This window comes from Chelonia mydas, chromosome 1, assembly GCF_015237465.2.
Source record: "Chelonia mydas isolate rCheMyd1 chromosome 1, rCheMyd1.pri.v2, whole genome shotgun sequence".
Taxonomy (NCBI): domain Eukaryota; kingdom Metazoa; phylum Chordata; order Testudines; family Cheloniidae; genus Chelonia; species Chelonia mydas.
The window spans coordinates 337,617,784-337,633,832 of record NC_057849.1 but is presented as its reverse complement, the minus strand read 5'-3'; the positions used below and the strand labels follow the sequence as shown (position 1 = coordinate 337,633,832).

Below are 16,049 nucleotides of genomic sequence, written 5' to 3'. Positions count from 1 at the left end.
GGCAGCTGTCCTCCCCCCCGTTCAAGTGGCTGCAATGTGCTTTTCAAATGGGGAGGGGGTGGGTGGAGTGTGTTGCGTGTACGTGGGGGGAGAGAGAGTGGGGTTTTGGGGTGCTGAGAGTGTGTCAGCATGCCGTCTTGTAAGTACAGACTCTCCTCCCCGGCCTCTCTCTCACTCACTCAAAGCAAACATTAGCTGTTTGTTTTTTTTTCTCGGAGCTGATAAGCAGCTGGCACTTAGAAGGGAGTTTTGAAAAGGCAACTTCCACATTCCTGCCGGGAGTTCACCACAAAGACAAGAGAGGCCGCTTCAGTTAATGGGATTCTGGGACCTTTCTGGAGGGCAATCAGAGCGCTGTAACAGAACTCCTCGTTCACACTGACACTGTAGCGTCTCACCCAATCCGCAGCAAACCTTATTCCTCTGGGGGAAGTGGAATATCAGCAGCGCTCTAGCCAGGGAGTCAGAGCGCTCTACGTGCCTTGCCAGTGTGGACGGGGAGTGAGTTAGAGTGCTCTGGCCGACTTTATTGTGGTATAACGTGCAAGTGTAGCTAAGGCCCTAGCTAAGGTCACAGTGAGTGAATGGGAGACCTGGGAATAGAATCTAGTTACGAAATCTTGAAGGCCCAATCCATGCTGGTACAGCTACAGGTGCCTGAGAACCGCAGGTGTAAGACCATGTATATCAGAGATTGAGCTGAATGCCTCCTGAATATTGATGTTTGGATCCAGACTTGAACTTTGCATCCAGCTTCTATTGCTATAAAGGACTGGATCAAATTCCCCAGCTTGAAACATGCTGAGGCCCCATCTTTACTTTCTACGCATGTGAGACTGAAGAACTATGCTTGCAGGTTAGAGAGCCACAGTCCGTTACTTCATGACGTAGCAGTTTGCTATATGGCCTCACGTGCTTTGGTTTTGTCTAGTGTTAGATTTGTGCATGCAGGAACTTTCAGAGTACATTGCATAAGCCTCTTCCATACGCTTCCTAGAGGCCTTTTGGTGTTGAGAAATGGTCCTGTTCTAATACTCTAAATGCTGGCTTCAGATGGATGCGTGCAGCTGACCCTCCATCATTTAAGACTTTTTCCACAGAAATTGAGGCAAGACTCAGTGTGTACCTTTTAAACGACTTAACTGGTGCCAGGGGCTCATTCTATCCAGTGAAACACATTTGTCAGATGGCCAAATGGGCCAGTGATGTCCCAGCATTCCACTGATTTCTATGGAATTATGGCAGCTTGGAGGACCAGTAGTCAATGGGTTAAATCTGTGGTTCATAAGCCTGCTATCTGGAAGGCTTCCATAGAGCAGTGGTTGAGTACCTCAGACTGAGTCATTTTAGAGCAATGACAAATGCATATTCTCTTCACAACCTTCGACAATCATGTTTCTTAAATGGAAAGATGCCTCTAAATACTCTAGTGGGTTTAGCAAAGTGCGGAGACCCAGCAACTCCTGAGTTTTTCGCCTGGTGCTGGTTTGCTTTGTGGCCTTGGACAACTCACTAAGCCCTTCATTTTCCAATAGAGGTGCCTCAAGTTAAGCACCTAAATAAATGGCCTGACTTTGAGCACTCCAGCTCCCATGGACATCTGGCCAGGAGCATGATATCACTGGGATCTCTGCAAATTGGGCCCCTGTAGTTTGGGGCCTAAAATATGGATGAAGATGCCCATTTCAGACTCCCAATCTTGAAAATGTTAACTTAAATCTCTTCATGTCTGTTTCCCCTCTCTAAAACAGGGATAATAATAACTACCTGCCTTCTTGCAGGGGAGTTTTGAGGTCATAGGGTGAAATCTTGGCCCCAGTGGCAGAACTCCCATTGACTTCCATAGGGCTAGGATTTCACCCATTGAGTTTGTCTCTAAAGTGCCCTGCAAATGTCAACTTTTGTATGATTGGAAACGACTATTATTCCTGAATCTTGCGCACTGGCTTCTACTGCAGGGCACTATGAGAGCCTGTATTACTAAAGGTTTCAGAGTAGCAGCCATGTTAGTCTGTATCTGCAAAATGAAAAGGAGGACTTGTGGCACCTTAGAGACTAACACATTTATTTGAGCATAAGCTTTCGTGATGCATCCGATGAAGTGAGCTGTAGCTCACGAAAGCTTATGCTCAAATAAATTTGTTAGTCTCTAAGATGCCACAAGTACTCCTGTTCTTTTTGTATTACTAAACAAACCCTCATGCTGGAAAAAATACTCTGGTATTTAGTCCTCAGTGTTAAATATTTTACCCAGACACTGGTGTGAACTCCCATGCTTACAAAATAGACAGTTGAATTTAATGTACAGGCAAGGCCCCTGTTTTTGAGCGTCTCATCTGAAAACTACACCCAGAATAAGAACATAAGAATAAATAAAGAATAAACTGCAGGGAGCTCAACTTCTCTATCACTGAATGATGTAGGGCTGAGCTGCTCTTGCCAGGAACAGAACAGGCCGTTCCCAGTGAGATTAGATGCTCCAAGCCTGATTCTTAGACCCCTAAGCCATCCCTTGGAGAGTAGCAGTGCTTAGCTGCTGCTCATAGAATTGGTAGGAAAAATTCACATCCCAGTTTTTGTGGGTCCTGTGCAGTTAGTGACTTTTCCCTGTTTCTCAGCAGTGAAGTGGCAGATTTGGACTATTTAGAAATTGGAGGACAAGCTTCCCAGGGCAGTGTTTGAACCGAGCTGCTTGTACTGTTATGGCAACGACTCCTCTCCAGTGCACGGGGACTTCCCTTAGCAGCAGAAGTTACTCTGCCTCCGAGCCCAATAAATCGGACTCCATCAAACTGCTCCACCGGCAGCAGCTTTAAGGAAGGCTAAAGTCTGACTCTGAATGTATTGCTCAGCAGTGGGCCAACTGCTCGGCTGCCATTTGAGTGTCTCATTTCTCATAATGGGTAGAATTTTTTTTTTAATGGGGAAGGAAGGAGTTTCGCTTGGTCAGATTTGTCATTCAACCTGATGTGTGTTACAAAACTGGAACAGCGAGTGCTTTGGTGCTGCATCGTGCGTTTCAGCATAATGTCCTTCTTTGGCTCTCTCAGGGCCCCAAATCGGTCACCCTCACTCACTGAATATAGCACCTTCATCCTCCGGTAGTCCCACTGAAATCCATAGAACGACTCCCAGAGTCCAGCATAGCCTGGCCCAGGGAAGATCACACCAGTTCAAGGGCATAGATCCAAATCAGAGGCTTGTATGCCTTTGCTCAGCCACTGCAGAGTGGCGGAAGGAGGCATGGCTGTGAAGGGGGAGCATGGTTTTCAGGCCTTTGTGGCAGTTAAAGACTAGTGCATCCCTTGAGCTACTGTATCACAGTACACAGGGGATGACATGCACAGAGCACCAGGGTCAGGACCAAGGGGAGGTTTAGGCTAGCTTTGCACAGCACCCACTGTGTGCATTTTGGCCATAACCAAGGATTTGGCTCATGATCTTTGCACCTGGCTTTCACCTTTGCACTCTTTCACACTTGGTAGCATTGCGATGGCTGGACTGCAGCACCATGAAAAGAGACCCTATAGTATTGTAGAGTTGGAAATATTCCTTGTATACCAATCTATTTACTGACTTTAAAAATCAGGGGTAGTTAAATGGTCGTGCTGATCTATAGTGACCTATCAAGTGACAGCACTCCTCTCCAGAGACCCCTGGCAGGAGAACACAATTTTACTCTGAATTTGTGGCTGGGCTCTGTCAGGCTCAACTATATGCTCTGTTGTAGTATTTATTTTAATAGTTTATATTAGGTCTTGGAAAATTCTGCCAGATGTGGGGTCAGGAAGGAATTTTGTCAGGAAGGGGTCAGATTGACAGAGATCTTGGGGTTTTTTCACCTTCCTCTATTGTGTGGGGAGCAGGTAGTTTGCTAGAATCATTTGAGCATATCTGACTTAATCAATTCCCTGCCCCTGCAGGGGCCTCTGGCATTGGTGGAATCTCATAAGACCGGCCATACGGATCAGACCAATGGTCCATCTAGCCCAGTATCCTGTCTTCCGCCAGATGCTTCAGAGGAAATGAACACAACGGGGCAATTATCAAGCTCCATTCCTTGTTATCCAGTCTCTGCTTCTGACAGTCAGAGGTTTAGGGACAGAGGTTTAGGGACAGAGCACTGGGTTGCATCCCTAATCATCCTGGCTAATAGCCATTGATGGACCTATCCTCCATGAATTTATCTAATTCTTTTTTAACCCAGTTATACTGTTGGCCTTCACAACATCCTCTGGCAATGAGTTCCACGCGTTGACTCTGTGTTGTATGAAGACATACTTCCTTAAGTTTGTTTTAAACCTGCTGCCTATTAATTTCATTGGGTGACCCCTGGTTCTTGTGTTATGAGAAAAGGTAAATAACATTTCCCTATTCACTTTCTCCGTACCATTCATGATTTTATAGACATCTATCATGCCCCTCCCCCCCAGTTATCTCTTTTCTAAGCTGAACAGTTCCAGTCTTATTAATCTCATGGTACAGGGACTGATTTAAGCGATAGGTTAAATACCACAGTTAGTTTTGCAATTTCATATTTGAGTTTCTGCAGAACTCTTGGTGAACACCAGCTGGTCCTGGTGATTTTACTGTTTCATTTATCAATTTATTTCAAAACCTCTTCTGACGCCTTTGATTTGTCACCCAAAATGAATGGCTCAAGTGTGGGACTCTCCCTCACATCCTCTGCAGTGAAGACTGATACAAAGAATTCATTGATTTCGCTTCGCTTCAACAGCCTTGCCTTCCTTGAGCGCTCTTTTAACATCTCAATTGTCCAATGGCCCCACTGATTGCCTGGCAGTCTTCCTGCTTCTGATGTACTTTTAAAAAAATTGCTGTTAATTTTTGTGTCTTTTCCTAGTTGTTCTTCAGATTCTTTTTTGGCCTGTCTAATTAGAATTTTGTCATCCCCTTTAAATAACTGACACTATTGGTCTGTATGTTCTCTCTTTGTGGCACACAACAATTCAGGCTCCTGAGGACTGAAATGCTTTAGTCTAACCGCAGTTATTGGGCTCAACACAGGGGTAACTAGGTAAGTTGACAGGTTTCAGAATAGCAGCCATGTTAGTCTGTATCTGCAAAAAGAACAGGAGGACTTGTGGCACCTTAGAGACTAACAAATTTATTTGAGCATAAGCTTTCGTGAGCTACAGCTCACTTCATCGCTTTATGCTCAAATAAATTCGTTAGTTTCTAAGGTGCCACAAGTACTCCTTTTCTTTTTTAGGTAAGTTGAGTGGCCTGTGATATACAGGAGGTCAGACTGGATGATCTATAGTCTCTTCTGGCTTTAAACTCCATGAAATTGCCTGATTTTGCGCCAACTTAAGCCGGGTGGGTTTGACTGTAGTTCGAAAGTTAATGGGTTCAACATCTATTTAATAGAGTGTGGGCTAAAAAGAACAAAGGCTGAGAGGGGAAAGGCAAGGGGTAGGAAAGAGAGAGAAATCCAGTGGAAATTCAGTGTTAAAAATGGAGAAGATGACAAAACCATTACCTCCACTGTAGGAATCACTGGGTGAATTTCTCTGGCCTGTGTGATGGATGAGGACAGACTAGATGATCTAACAGTCCCTTCTGGCCTTAAAATCTGTGAAGGTTGGAGAAACAAACAAGACAGAGAAACATGAAGTTTTGGCAGGGAAAGAGACAGAATCTAAGAGGAGACAGTTTATAACTCCTGTACATGCCACCCACTTGTACCAGCCTGGCTTGTGGGATGGGGTATGATTTGCTAATGCAGAGTGCTGGTTTCCTTGCGGACTTCCACTAGTTTTGCAAACCCTAATGCAAATATTTCCCAATGTTCGCAAAACCTCCTACTCCACAAAATTTTCCCATCTGTGATTTTTCACAGGTTTTTCCAAAGTCCAGCAAGAGAGAATTGTTGGCAGTGAAAATAGCTTCATAAACAGGTCCCAAGACAATGAAATGGCCATCGTCTCTCGTGCTTTTGAAAGTCCCAGATTCTGATAGGAGGTGGCAGACAAGTTCTGGTTTTCCAAAGGGTCTGGCTGCTTTTTTTTAATTTTTTTTTTTTTTTAAAGAAACTAAACCATACATACATGTATGTATGTACTGGAAACACTGGTTCATTTGTTACAGAAATGGAACAAAAGACACCTTTATTACTATTGTGATATAAAACATTTAGCACCTTGATGATTATTTATAAACATTAGGTGATAGGTAATAAGTTATGCACTTTTTATAGATCAGGAAACTGAGGCACGCTCAACTCCATCCTCTTCTCATTGAGGTCAGTGGCAAAACTCCCACTGACCTCAGCAAGCCCTACAGAGGGTCCTACAGAAGGTAGGTGACTCTCCAAGGCCACACAGTGAGTTGTTATTGGAGCTCAGGAATTTGGGCCCAGATTTTCAAAAGATTTTAAGTACCTAAATAGCTTTGAGGAGCTGGGCCTTGGGCACCAATTCAGCCAAGCACCTAAGCAGCTGCTTAACACTTCAGTAGTACATAAGTGTGTGTTTAATTTTAAGCACACTCTTAAGTACCTGGTTGAATCTAGACCTCAGGTCCTAGCTCCTTGGCCTGTATTCTGATCATGCCTTTGTCATCAACTTTAAAAAACTGAAACCCTGCCTTCTTTTCCTTCAGCTTCATTATATTGCTTTCAGTCATTTCCCATGCGTCCCAGGGGGAAAGTACAGTGGTTTTAGGTACAGTATTTTATAACAGCATCTGATGTAATTCCCAATAAGAACAACATACGAACGGCCATACTGGGTCAGACCGAAGGCCCATCTAGCCCAGTGTCCTGTCTTCGGACAGTGGCCTATGCCAGGTGCTTCAGAAGGAATGAACAGAACAGGTAATGATCAAGTGATCCGTGTGCTGAATCTGTAGTTACATCCCAGTGTAGCTACCAGTGAATGCCCACTATTTTTCTTGTAACTCTCCTCATTGGCCTGGAAGTAGCTCTCTTTGGAGTGTGATATGGGCCATTCAAGCCATTAAGCTTTGGGCATCTTTTGCATAATACTCTCAATACACACTGACCTCATCTGGCATGCATACTAAGTCCAGAGACATTGTAATGATAAATATATCAAGTCCCTCTCTGAGTCAGTGAGATCTTGCATATTATCATCAGATTGCTCTGACATACCCAGTCTATACGCTGCACTTTTTGTGCCACATCATGGAGAAGTGAATCTGGTTTCCTCTCCAAACTTCAGACCAGGAAACATGGATGTTACATAAGCTTCTTTGGGAATAAGAATAGGAGTCGTCCTTTGGGAGCCAGCATTCTCAAAAATAAATCACTGTTAATCTTTATTTCTGTACAGTGGATATTAATAGGAGAGATTTTACCGAAAATGGGCCCAAACTGCCAAATTCAGGTCCAAGTTCTTCCAAAAGTCTAGAGCATTTAGCTCTGGGGCTTTGGGTTGACCCATCAGAGACACAAGGCCCAGCAGCTGCTATGTTTAGAGCCTGACTCATGCGTCCAGAAGGCTTGGGGCACACACATACGTGGGGTTTGGTGCCAGATGCTCATGTATCTAACAGCAGAGAAACAAAAAAGAATTAAACACATAGGCCAAGACTTTGAAAACACAAGCCTCGGTTTTTAAAGGAGCCCAGAGGACTGAAATTCAGTAGGAGTTTGGCACCTAGATCACAGCCATCTAAGACCATAATTAGGCACCTAAATTAGTGGCTTGATTATCAAAAGTGCTGAGCAGTCAAGTAGCTCTTACCGATTTTGCTAAGATCTTCAAAAGGGCGTTTGACATTCAGTTCCCATTAATTTTAACGTGAATTGTTGTCCAGAGCTGCCATAGGGACTAAAAAAATCTCAGGCACAGAGCATTTTACTGTAGTAATAATCCACAGGCCAAGAGCATCCTTAAATAAAAAGAGAAAGGAGGAGAGAGATTATTACTGAGGAGATCAGAACTAAAAGGTTACTGGCCCAGAGCTATTTAAAGGCATTTCCAATTCCCTCTCTCTCCAACAGGGCTAGGAACCCTGGTTTATCTGCCATGCTTAACTGTGCCGATTTCATTGGGGCTATTTGAAGGGGAAGGTATTACTCAATGTGAGTAATGTTGGTAGAATCTGATAGTAACTAAAAAGCATCTGAAATCCACCAAAATATCATGCATAGAATTCTCCCCCCCTTAAGTGAAAATAGACCAAAATGACTCCCCCCCACCCCCCCACAAAAATAACAACAACACCGGAAGTGCTCCTGTGTAGAGACATTGCAGCCAAAAGCCAATTTCACATGCTGAATTTTAAATTCCTAAAGCCAGTAAAGGGAGATGTCTAATGGAAATGGTGGTAGTGTACTATAATTCCAGGTCCTGCTGTCTATGGTTGACAAGAGGTCCTTGTTTTCTCTTAGATTCCACACATGTTCTCCCTTTTGATTCTTGCCTGGTTTAGGCTACTTTTTAAATGCAGATGTGCTTGTTTAATTTAAAAAGTAAGTACATTTGTTTCTCCTGATAGCACAACTCAGTCTAGTCTAGTGCATGCTAGTTCCTTGCTTGCTATGTGGAGATGCTATGCAAGTATCCCATCCACTCCCCAAACTCCGCCAATGCACATATATCCTCACCCGCAACACCCCCTGCTACTCCAGTTTTGGACCCTGCACAGCTCTGCCCAAGTACCTCTAGCCCTGATCTTGGAAGCACTCAGTGCTATAGTGATGAAGGCTATATAATCCCCTGGATGCATAGATGGAATTTCCAAGATACGGGGCCTTGGCTGCGGCAGTACAAAACGGCTGTAGTGTTGTATATGAACTGATGAAGGATAAGAACCCTGTGCAGGGTAACTTTATTTCTGGAGCAGCAGCATGGCAAATCCTAAAGGGATGTAGCCTCCTTGCAGATAAAGCGCCACCTAGACCAATCTCTAGCTAGGTCCTTTAGTAGTACCATTTTTTAAATGGTGGGATTTGGCTGACCAATGGATAGGAAGCCTTTTTGGTCAAAATCACAGGATTCTTTCCTTCCTGAATATCCCATAATGCCTTTTGTTGTTTGTATTCCTCCCTCTGCATCTTTCTTTACAGCCAGATCCTGTCCATTCCCTCTGGCTCTGCAGTCCACAGAGAACTGGCTTTTTTCCCTTCTGTTTGATAGAGGCATCCCTCACCTTGGGTGACATGCAGGGAACGCTGCGTGACGGGCCGCCTGACACGCAGTCCTGAGTAATACACAGATGGCCACTGCTAAGTGACTTCCAGTCTCGCGCCCTCATAAAAGGGAATTAACTAAACAACTCATGGTCCCGGAATTGGGGAAGCGGTGTGTGAAGTTTACTTCCAAGTGTGATAAGCATGTTGGTGTATGAGAAGCTGTGCTTTTTACCACTGCACTTTAGACAGGAGCTGTTTTACAGCACCTAGTGCTTTTCCTTATGTTCTGTTTACTTAGGTGACCCCACCACCGTAGCATCTGAGTGCTGCATAAACACCAATGAACATATCCTCAATTTGACTCAGCGGGTGTAGCTGGGTGCTCACACCTTTGAAAATCAGGTCACTTAGGTGCCTAAGTATGAACCTAACTTTAGGCTCCTGTTTTGGGAAATCTTGGCCAATAATTATTATGGAGCCTAATTGAAGGAGGAATCTGATTTTAATTCAATCAGGTTTCACTTCCTTGGTACTTGTGATGTCATTATCCTACCAGTTCTCCAGTCATCCACAAGTCTTCCTGGATAAACAGGATATATAAGTGTCACCGTGTTCTCTGCTCACCACTGGGGTGGCCTGCTTGTGGCTGCATCTGGGGAATAGCTCTGCCTGGTCTGATACCCCTTTTCCATCTCTCGGGGGCTGCGGCCCTGTTCACGCTCCAGGACTTGTACTTCCTCTATGTGACTCGGCCCTCCAGCCAGGTCACTATATGGTTTCTGGTTTCAGAGTGGTAGCCGTGTTAGTCCGTATCAGCAAAAACAACGAGGAGTCCTTCTGGCACCTTAGAGACTAACAAATTTATTAGGGCATAAGCTTTTGTGGGCTAGAACTCACTTCATCAGATGCATGGAGTGGAAAATACAGTAGCAGGTATAAATACACAGCACATGAAAGGATGGGAGTTGCCTTACCAAGTGGGAGGTCAGTCTAATGAGACAATTCAATTAACAGTAGGATACGAAGGGAGGAAAAATCACTTTTGTAATAAATAAAAAAAAAAAAAAAAAGGAGGACTTGTGGCACCTTAGAGATGAACAAATTTATTTGAGCATAAGCTTTCGTGAGCTACAGCTCACTTCATCGGATGCATGCCACAAGTATTTTTGTGTGTGTGTGCGCGCGGATACAGACTAACATGGCTGCTACTCTGAAACCTGTCACTTTTGTAATGGTATTGAGTGGCCCATTTCAAACAGTGGACAGGAAGTAACAGTAGGGGGAAATTAGGTTTAGGTTTTGTAATGACCCAACCACTCCCAGTCTTTATTCAGGCCTAATTTGATGGTGTCCAGTTTGCAAATTAATTCCAGTTTTGCAGTTTCACGTTTGGAGTCTGTTTTTGAAGTTTTTTTTGTTGAAGAATTGCCACTGTTCTCCTACTGGTTTTTGAATGTTATAATTCCTGATGTCAGATTTTTGTCCAGGACTTCTACTCCCTCCCTGAGTTTCCTCCTTTTCCCTCTCTAAACCCAGAGACTGACTGCAAGCTTCCACACTGCCAGCCTCCTTCTACCCTCTCTTCCTGGCCTTATACCAGTCCTGCTTTCTCCTGTCTAGCTTCTGTTCATCTTCTGTAGGTGTTTGCCTATCAAGCTTAACTATCCTTTAAGTGTGGACCGTCAAGTTACTTAACACCTCCCTCTCTCCAGCAGCAACCTTAATCCTTTTCAGGGGTAGTGTGGCATCACAAGATCTGAATTTTTCACGCAAAGAAACAAGCAGAAGGAAAAAGTTTATACATCATTGGATAAAGGCATGAACACATTTTCCTGCCTTCTCAAGTCACCTTTAAATCAGGAGCAAAACTACAGACTTTAGTGGACCTGGTGTTGCTGTACGTTAGCAGCAGCATCTCAGCCCATTGCAATTCAGACACAACTAAACTCTTCCGTGAAACTCATTGTGACTCCTTGGAGAAAGTTGACATGAGAAATTCTTTCACTGATGGAATGGAGAAAACTGAATGCCTTTGCCTCTATGGGTACAACCAAATCAGAGGCCGTACAGCTGTACTGTACCTTGGCAGGGGGTTAGACTGACCCTTGTGGTCCCTTCTAAACCTATGATTTTATGATTCTACCTGTATCCTGTGGCTATATCAAGGATGGTTGGTACATAAATTGTATATTGTAGTATCTGTTTGATCTACAGGGTCTCCCACTTCCAGATTTTGTAACAACTCTCTCTGCTCTTGACATACAATTTTATTTTTTATCAGCCAAGCCCTTTTGGATTTTTTTCCCCCAACTCCCGTACTTGGATTCCCTGACCCCCCGAGTGTTTTTTGGGACCTTGCATTTTAATCTATTCAATCGAGGCTACCTTTACATGGGTGATTGTATATTTATTGCAAAGTAAAATTGTGGCCAAGTATATGCTCTTGCTGTATATTTGTAACAAAAATATAGAGATTTACTTCCAGAAATCAAGGTTGCACTATACAGTGTAAGAAACTAGTTAACACTCTAAATGTTGTTGTGCCAATTTCTTGGAATGGCTTAGTTTTCAAGCACGATAGGTATGTTAAAAACGATTAAAGCCGACTCATGACTCCCAGTATTGCATAAGGGGCTATAATGTAGCATCTAACACCTGTGGTGTGTTTGTCAGTGTTTATGTTGTGCTTATCACCACGTCTATCCTCACGGCTTCTAAACTTTCTACATAAATGAAGCAGATGAATGGGGGCAGACCCTCACCTGGTGTAAATGGTCATAGCTCCATTGAAGTTAATGGAGTTATGACACTTTACTCCAGCTAAGGATCTGCCCCATCATTCCCAAATGAAGCAGCTTTGGGAATGCTGGGGCCATGCCACTTACAAGCTTGGGGTATATTTTTCTGGCTCTTCCATAATTTTATCTTCACATCTTTATTTGCTACGTTAATTTATTTCAGCCACCCTGGGATTGATTTTATTAAGGCAGTTGTGGTACATCCCCTAGCCTGGAAGCATTGTTTTAAACTGCAGGAATCTGGCCATCAGATAAAAATCTGTCAATTTAAACATTAAACCTTACCCAGCCTGGTGCATTGCCTTTCCTGTGAAATAATGACCTGGCAGCACCAAGCTAATGGGCCCTATAGGTCATTCCCTGGAATCTAACCATAATCAGCCTTTAATCCTGTAGGGAGTTAACTTTGCCAAGGACAATATTAAGAGTTTATCCTTCTCCTCCCCCCTCAAGCTCATGATTTATTCTTGTGCACAAAAGCTCTCTCTTGCCTTAGTCATTCTAGGCCCGACCCAACGTCCCTAGAAGAACCCCCTTCCATGGGTTTTGGAGTAAGCCCCTATGTCCCCTTGGGGAGAGAGACCCAAAATTTCCACTGACTTCTATGAGTATGAAGGGTGCTCAGCACTTCACAGGGCATAGGTCCTGGGTCCCTGCAGGTTGTGTCCTTAATCCCTGGATATTAGAAACGAGTGACTTTCCCCCCATTAATCTGACTATTGTATTGTGTAAATTACTATGCTTGTTAATAAAAGCATCCGATCAGTAGGTTATGCTGTTAATACAGGGCTGCTGGACCAGCGGGAGTACTGTGCCTAGCACTAGGAACAACGCGCGGCTCCTACTGTAACAACCAAACTGAACTAAATCTTGAGTGCTGAAGTTTCCTAGCCGCCTGCCAGCCAGCAAGCCTCGCTCGGAAGAGCTGCGCCCACGGGAGGGCTGGAGAGCGAACCGGTCCCAGCGCCAGCTGCTTCCTAGGGCTGCGTCTCCCTGCCGCAGCAAGTGCATCCAGCTGCGATGAAAGGAGCGTCTGTAGCTAGGGCTGAGGCTTCCCCGCAGAGTCATGCGGAACGTGAGGGACGTGCCTGCAGCCGGCAGCCCACACCTCTGCCTGCCTTTTGCCTTTTGTGTCTCTTCCCGGAGCCCCAAGGGGGGGCAAAACTCAATTCACGCGCTGAAATGCAGCCTGGCTTTCCATTAGGAGGGGAAACGATCGATATTAAATATAAAATATAATTTTACTATAAAAAATAAGCTCCTGATCTCCGATCGGTTGCATAAAGGTTACAAGAGCCTGAATGGGGCAGACGGCAAAAGGATAGAGTCAGGGATTTTTCTTTGTTGGTTTAAATACAAAATCTTTGCATTTATATTTCACCCCTTAATAGGGAGGAGATCATCCCCGTGCATTGTGTATACACAATATACAGGGAAATAATCCATTGATATTTGGTGTATAGCTCAGGGAAATAATCCATTTGGGATTTAGTGTATTCACAATACAGTTCAGTGAAAATACTTATATGTAGCCATATTTTAGAGCTATTATAAAGTACATTAATTTCCCCTTCATCTATACAAATGCATATGAGAACTATCCCCTTATCGTTTCCAGATTTTTATATATGACTGTGCAATAAACGTGTATATATTATACACGTAGTGTGTGTATAAAATATGCATGCAGGAGTATTTACCAGTGGGTATTGCACCCAGACTAGTATATAATGCTAGATCGAGAATGTATACAACATGCATACATGGGAGCGATACGGTGCTCTCTTAACATTATTCTAGAGTCGCGTAGATTATCCGTGCCATGCATGGATTTTTTGCAAGCTTGTCTCACTGATGCGAGTCCTTTGTCTAAGAAAAAATTGATTGCAAATTCCCCCGGGTGGCTGCAACTCGCCTAGCCGCCACGCGACGGCAGCACGGTTTGCTTCTCCCATGCCGGCTGCTCCCTGCAAAGAATTTCCCCCGCCCTTGCCGGCTAGGGGCGGGCTGCGGGTGACGCAGGGTTTGCCGGCCGGTCTTTCGCTGCAGAAATAGCTGGGACGAGGTGGGAGCCGGGGCATTCACACGAGAGAGGCAGGAGGTGGAGGAACGCTCCCCAGAACCCGTCCCCCCGGCATTCCCCGAACGGCTCCCGCAGAGGGAAGCCCCCGGGGAAATTCCGCCCGCCGAGCAGCGTTGCAGGGGCGTGAGAGCGGCTGGTCGGCGAGAATCGAGCCCTCTTGTCCCGGGGAACACGTGCCGCTGGTTTTAACTCTCAGTCGCTGCCGGGATTCCCTCCCCGCCAGGCAGGGTCCCGGCCTTACTTTGCAATCGCTGCGTGATCAGAAGCCTTAAGACTAGCTGTAAAGACATCAGGCGCTTGGTAAAAAAAAAAAAAAGCCCCTTTTTATTCTCTTCCCCGTGCATCTATCCACCAAGGCGGACGCGGAGCGCAAAGCGACCTTGGTTATAAACATGCCCATGGAGCTGACGCAAAGCCGGATCCAGAAGATTTGGCTCCCCAATGATAACCGCCCCGCGCTGCCCCGCAGATGTGAGTATAGTGCGGGGGGGGGGGCGGAGGGAGGACAGATGTGTGGGAATGGGGCAGGGAGGGGGGATCAGCCTTAGCGGTGCCCGCACCTACGTAGAGCAGAGCCAGGCTCTACGCGCGCTGATGCACCACGGGTGTATTTCACTTGCGGTGTGTTTGCGGGAGTTGGTGGGCGTGGGGGGAGCTGCGTGCGCCACACGCCTTCCTAGACGGTGTGAGTGGGATGCCGGGGGGGCTCCCCTCGGTGTCATTGATTTATCCCTTCGGGTGAGCATCACCCCGTATTTGAAAGCGGATCGTGGGCGCTGTTCGCGAGAGTACACGGGGGCGTAGGACGATTGCACTGGAGAGCAGTGGGAACGGGCACCGGAGACGCGAATACCGGCCAGGCTCCGGGGAACGGCGTTTCCCGAGAAATCAAGCGCGGTCCTGTATTTGGACAGGTCGCGTGTCCCGTGTGTCCCTCCGGCGGGAGGAACATACTCCCACGTCTGCACCGACGGGTTGACCTGGAGCGGCGCATCCGTGTGGGGCTGAGCAGGGAGGCGCAGCTCCCGCGGACTGGGGGTTTGCTGCACGCGGTGGCCCGGTGCCCCGGGCGGGCGGTGCGGCTGCACGGGCGCGTCTCCGGCCCGTGGTTCCGCGTCTCCGTGTCCTCAGTGCTGCCGGCGGCGGACACGCCGGTGACCCGAAGTGCTCCCTCGCCCCGATCGAGCCGCAGCGCGCCGCCTCCGGCTGCACGCATGGCTGGAGGCGGGGACTGCTGCTGGCGCGTGTCTCCTCCGTGCCCGGGGAGGGGGGGACGGACACAGGCTGGAGGTGGCGATGGGTTTGCCGCATCCGACGGCGCATTGCTCCTCGGCTGAGGGGACGGGACCAGGGATCTGTAGTGCTGGGAGGTGGCTGATGTGGCTTCCCCACGTGTAGCGTTGCTGGATTGGGTGGGAGAGGGAGGGGGGAGAGCATGGATGCTGCATTCTCCCTCCTTCGTTGTTCCCATTTCTTCCCCCATAAGGGAGATCTGAGCCCGGTGCAATCCCACCTCCCTCCAAAAGAAACCCCTGCGCCTAATTCTCCTCTTTGTTAAGGAGCTGCGGAGGATGCATTCCCAATCTGCATTCCCAATCTGCATCTCTAGAGCCCCTTGCACCAAGGGATCTCCAAGTTCTTTATAAACATTAATTAATTAAGCCTCATATACTATCCCCTGAAGAAGAGCGCTGTGTAAGCCCCAAAGCATGTGTCTCTCACCTGCAGAAGCTGGTCCCATAAAAGATGTTACCTCACCCGCCTTCTCTCTACTATCCTGGGGCTCACAGGGCTACACCAACACTACATCATACCATCCCCGATCTTTCCCCAAGAGAGCTGATTAAAGTGTTTCTCCCCTGGTGTAGCACTGAAAAGTCCCATTGCCTTGAGCAAGAAGTAAAGTCTATAGCGTTCCTCCCTCAACTCTGCCAGCATGAGACAAGTGGCGGTGGCTGGGTGCTGCCGGAGTGGTGGGTCACCTGTCTATTTGCCTTCACCTAGCTTCCGATAGGCTCCTCCAATACAGAGAAATTTGAAAGGA

General features: G+C 46.3%; 1 protein-coding gene and 1 long non-coding RNA gene across 9 annotated transcripts in view; one reads left to right on the top strand and one right to left on the bottom strand.

The window, feature by feature from the left end:
- LOC119565082 overlaps positions 1–15,323 on the bottom strand; it is a 28,578-nt gene extending 13,255 nt beyond the window's left edge. The window contains exons 1-3 of one of the 2 annotated variants that reach the window (XR_005223817.2): positions 14,566–15,323; positions 7,731–7,878; positions 5,504–7,532 (exon numbers count right to left, since the gene is read on the bottom strand). This is a non-coding gene — a long non-coding RNA (uncharacterized LOC119565082). Of the gene's footprint in view, positions 1–5,503; positions 7,533–7,730; positions 8,159–14,565 lie in introns of those variants that run through there. The other variant, XR_005223815.2, reaches the window with a different exon arrangement.
- PFKFB3 (6-phosphofructo-2-kinase/fructose-2,6-biphosphatase 3) overlaps positions 1–16,049 on the top strand; it is a 72,113-nt gene that overhangs the window by 27,126 nt on the left and 28,938 nt on the right. For 2 of the 7 annotated variants that reach the window (XM_037889356.2, XM_043520709.1), the window contains exon 1: positions 13,973–14,476. The exons of 3 other annotated variants lie outside the window; for them this stretch is intronic. In XM_037889356.2, coding sequence (XP_037745284.1) covers positions 14,398–14,476 — 79 coding nt within the window. In that variant the 5' untranslated portion in view covers positions 13,973–14,397. Of the gene's footprint in view, positions 1–13,740; positions 14,477–16,049 lie in introns of those variants that run through there. 2 more of the 7 variants (XM_037889353.2, XM_037889354.2) reach the window with 2 other exon arrangements.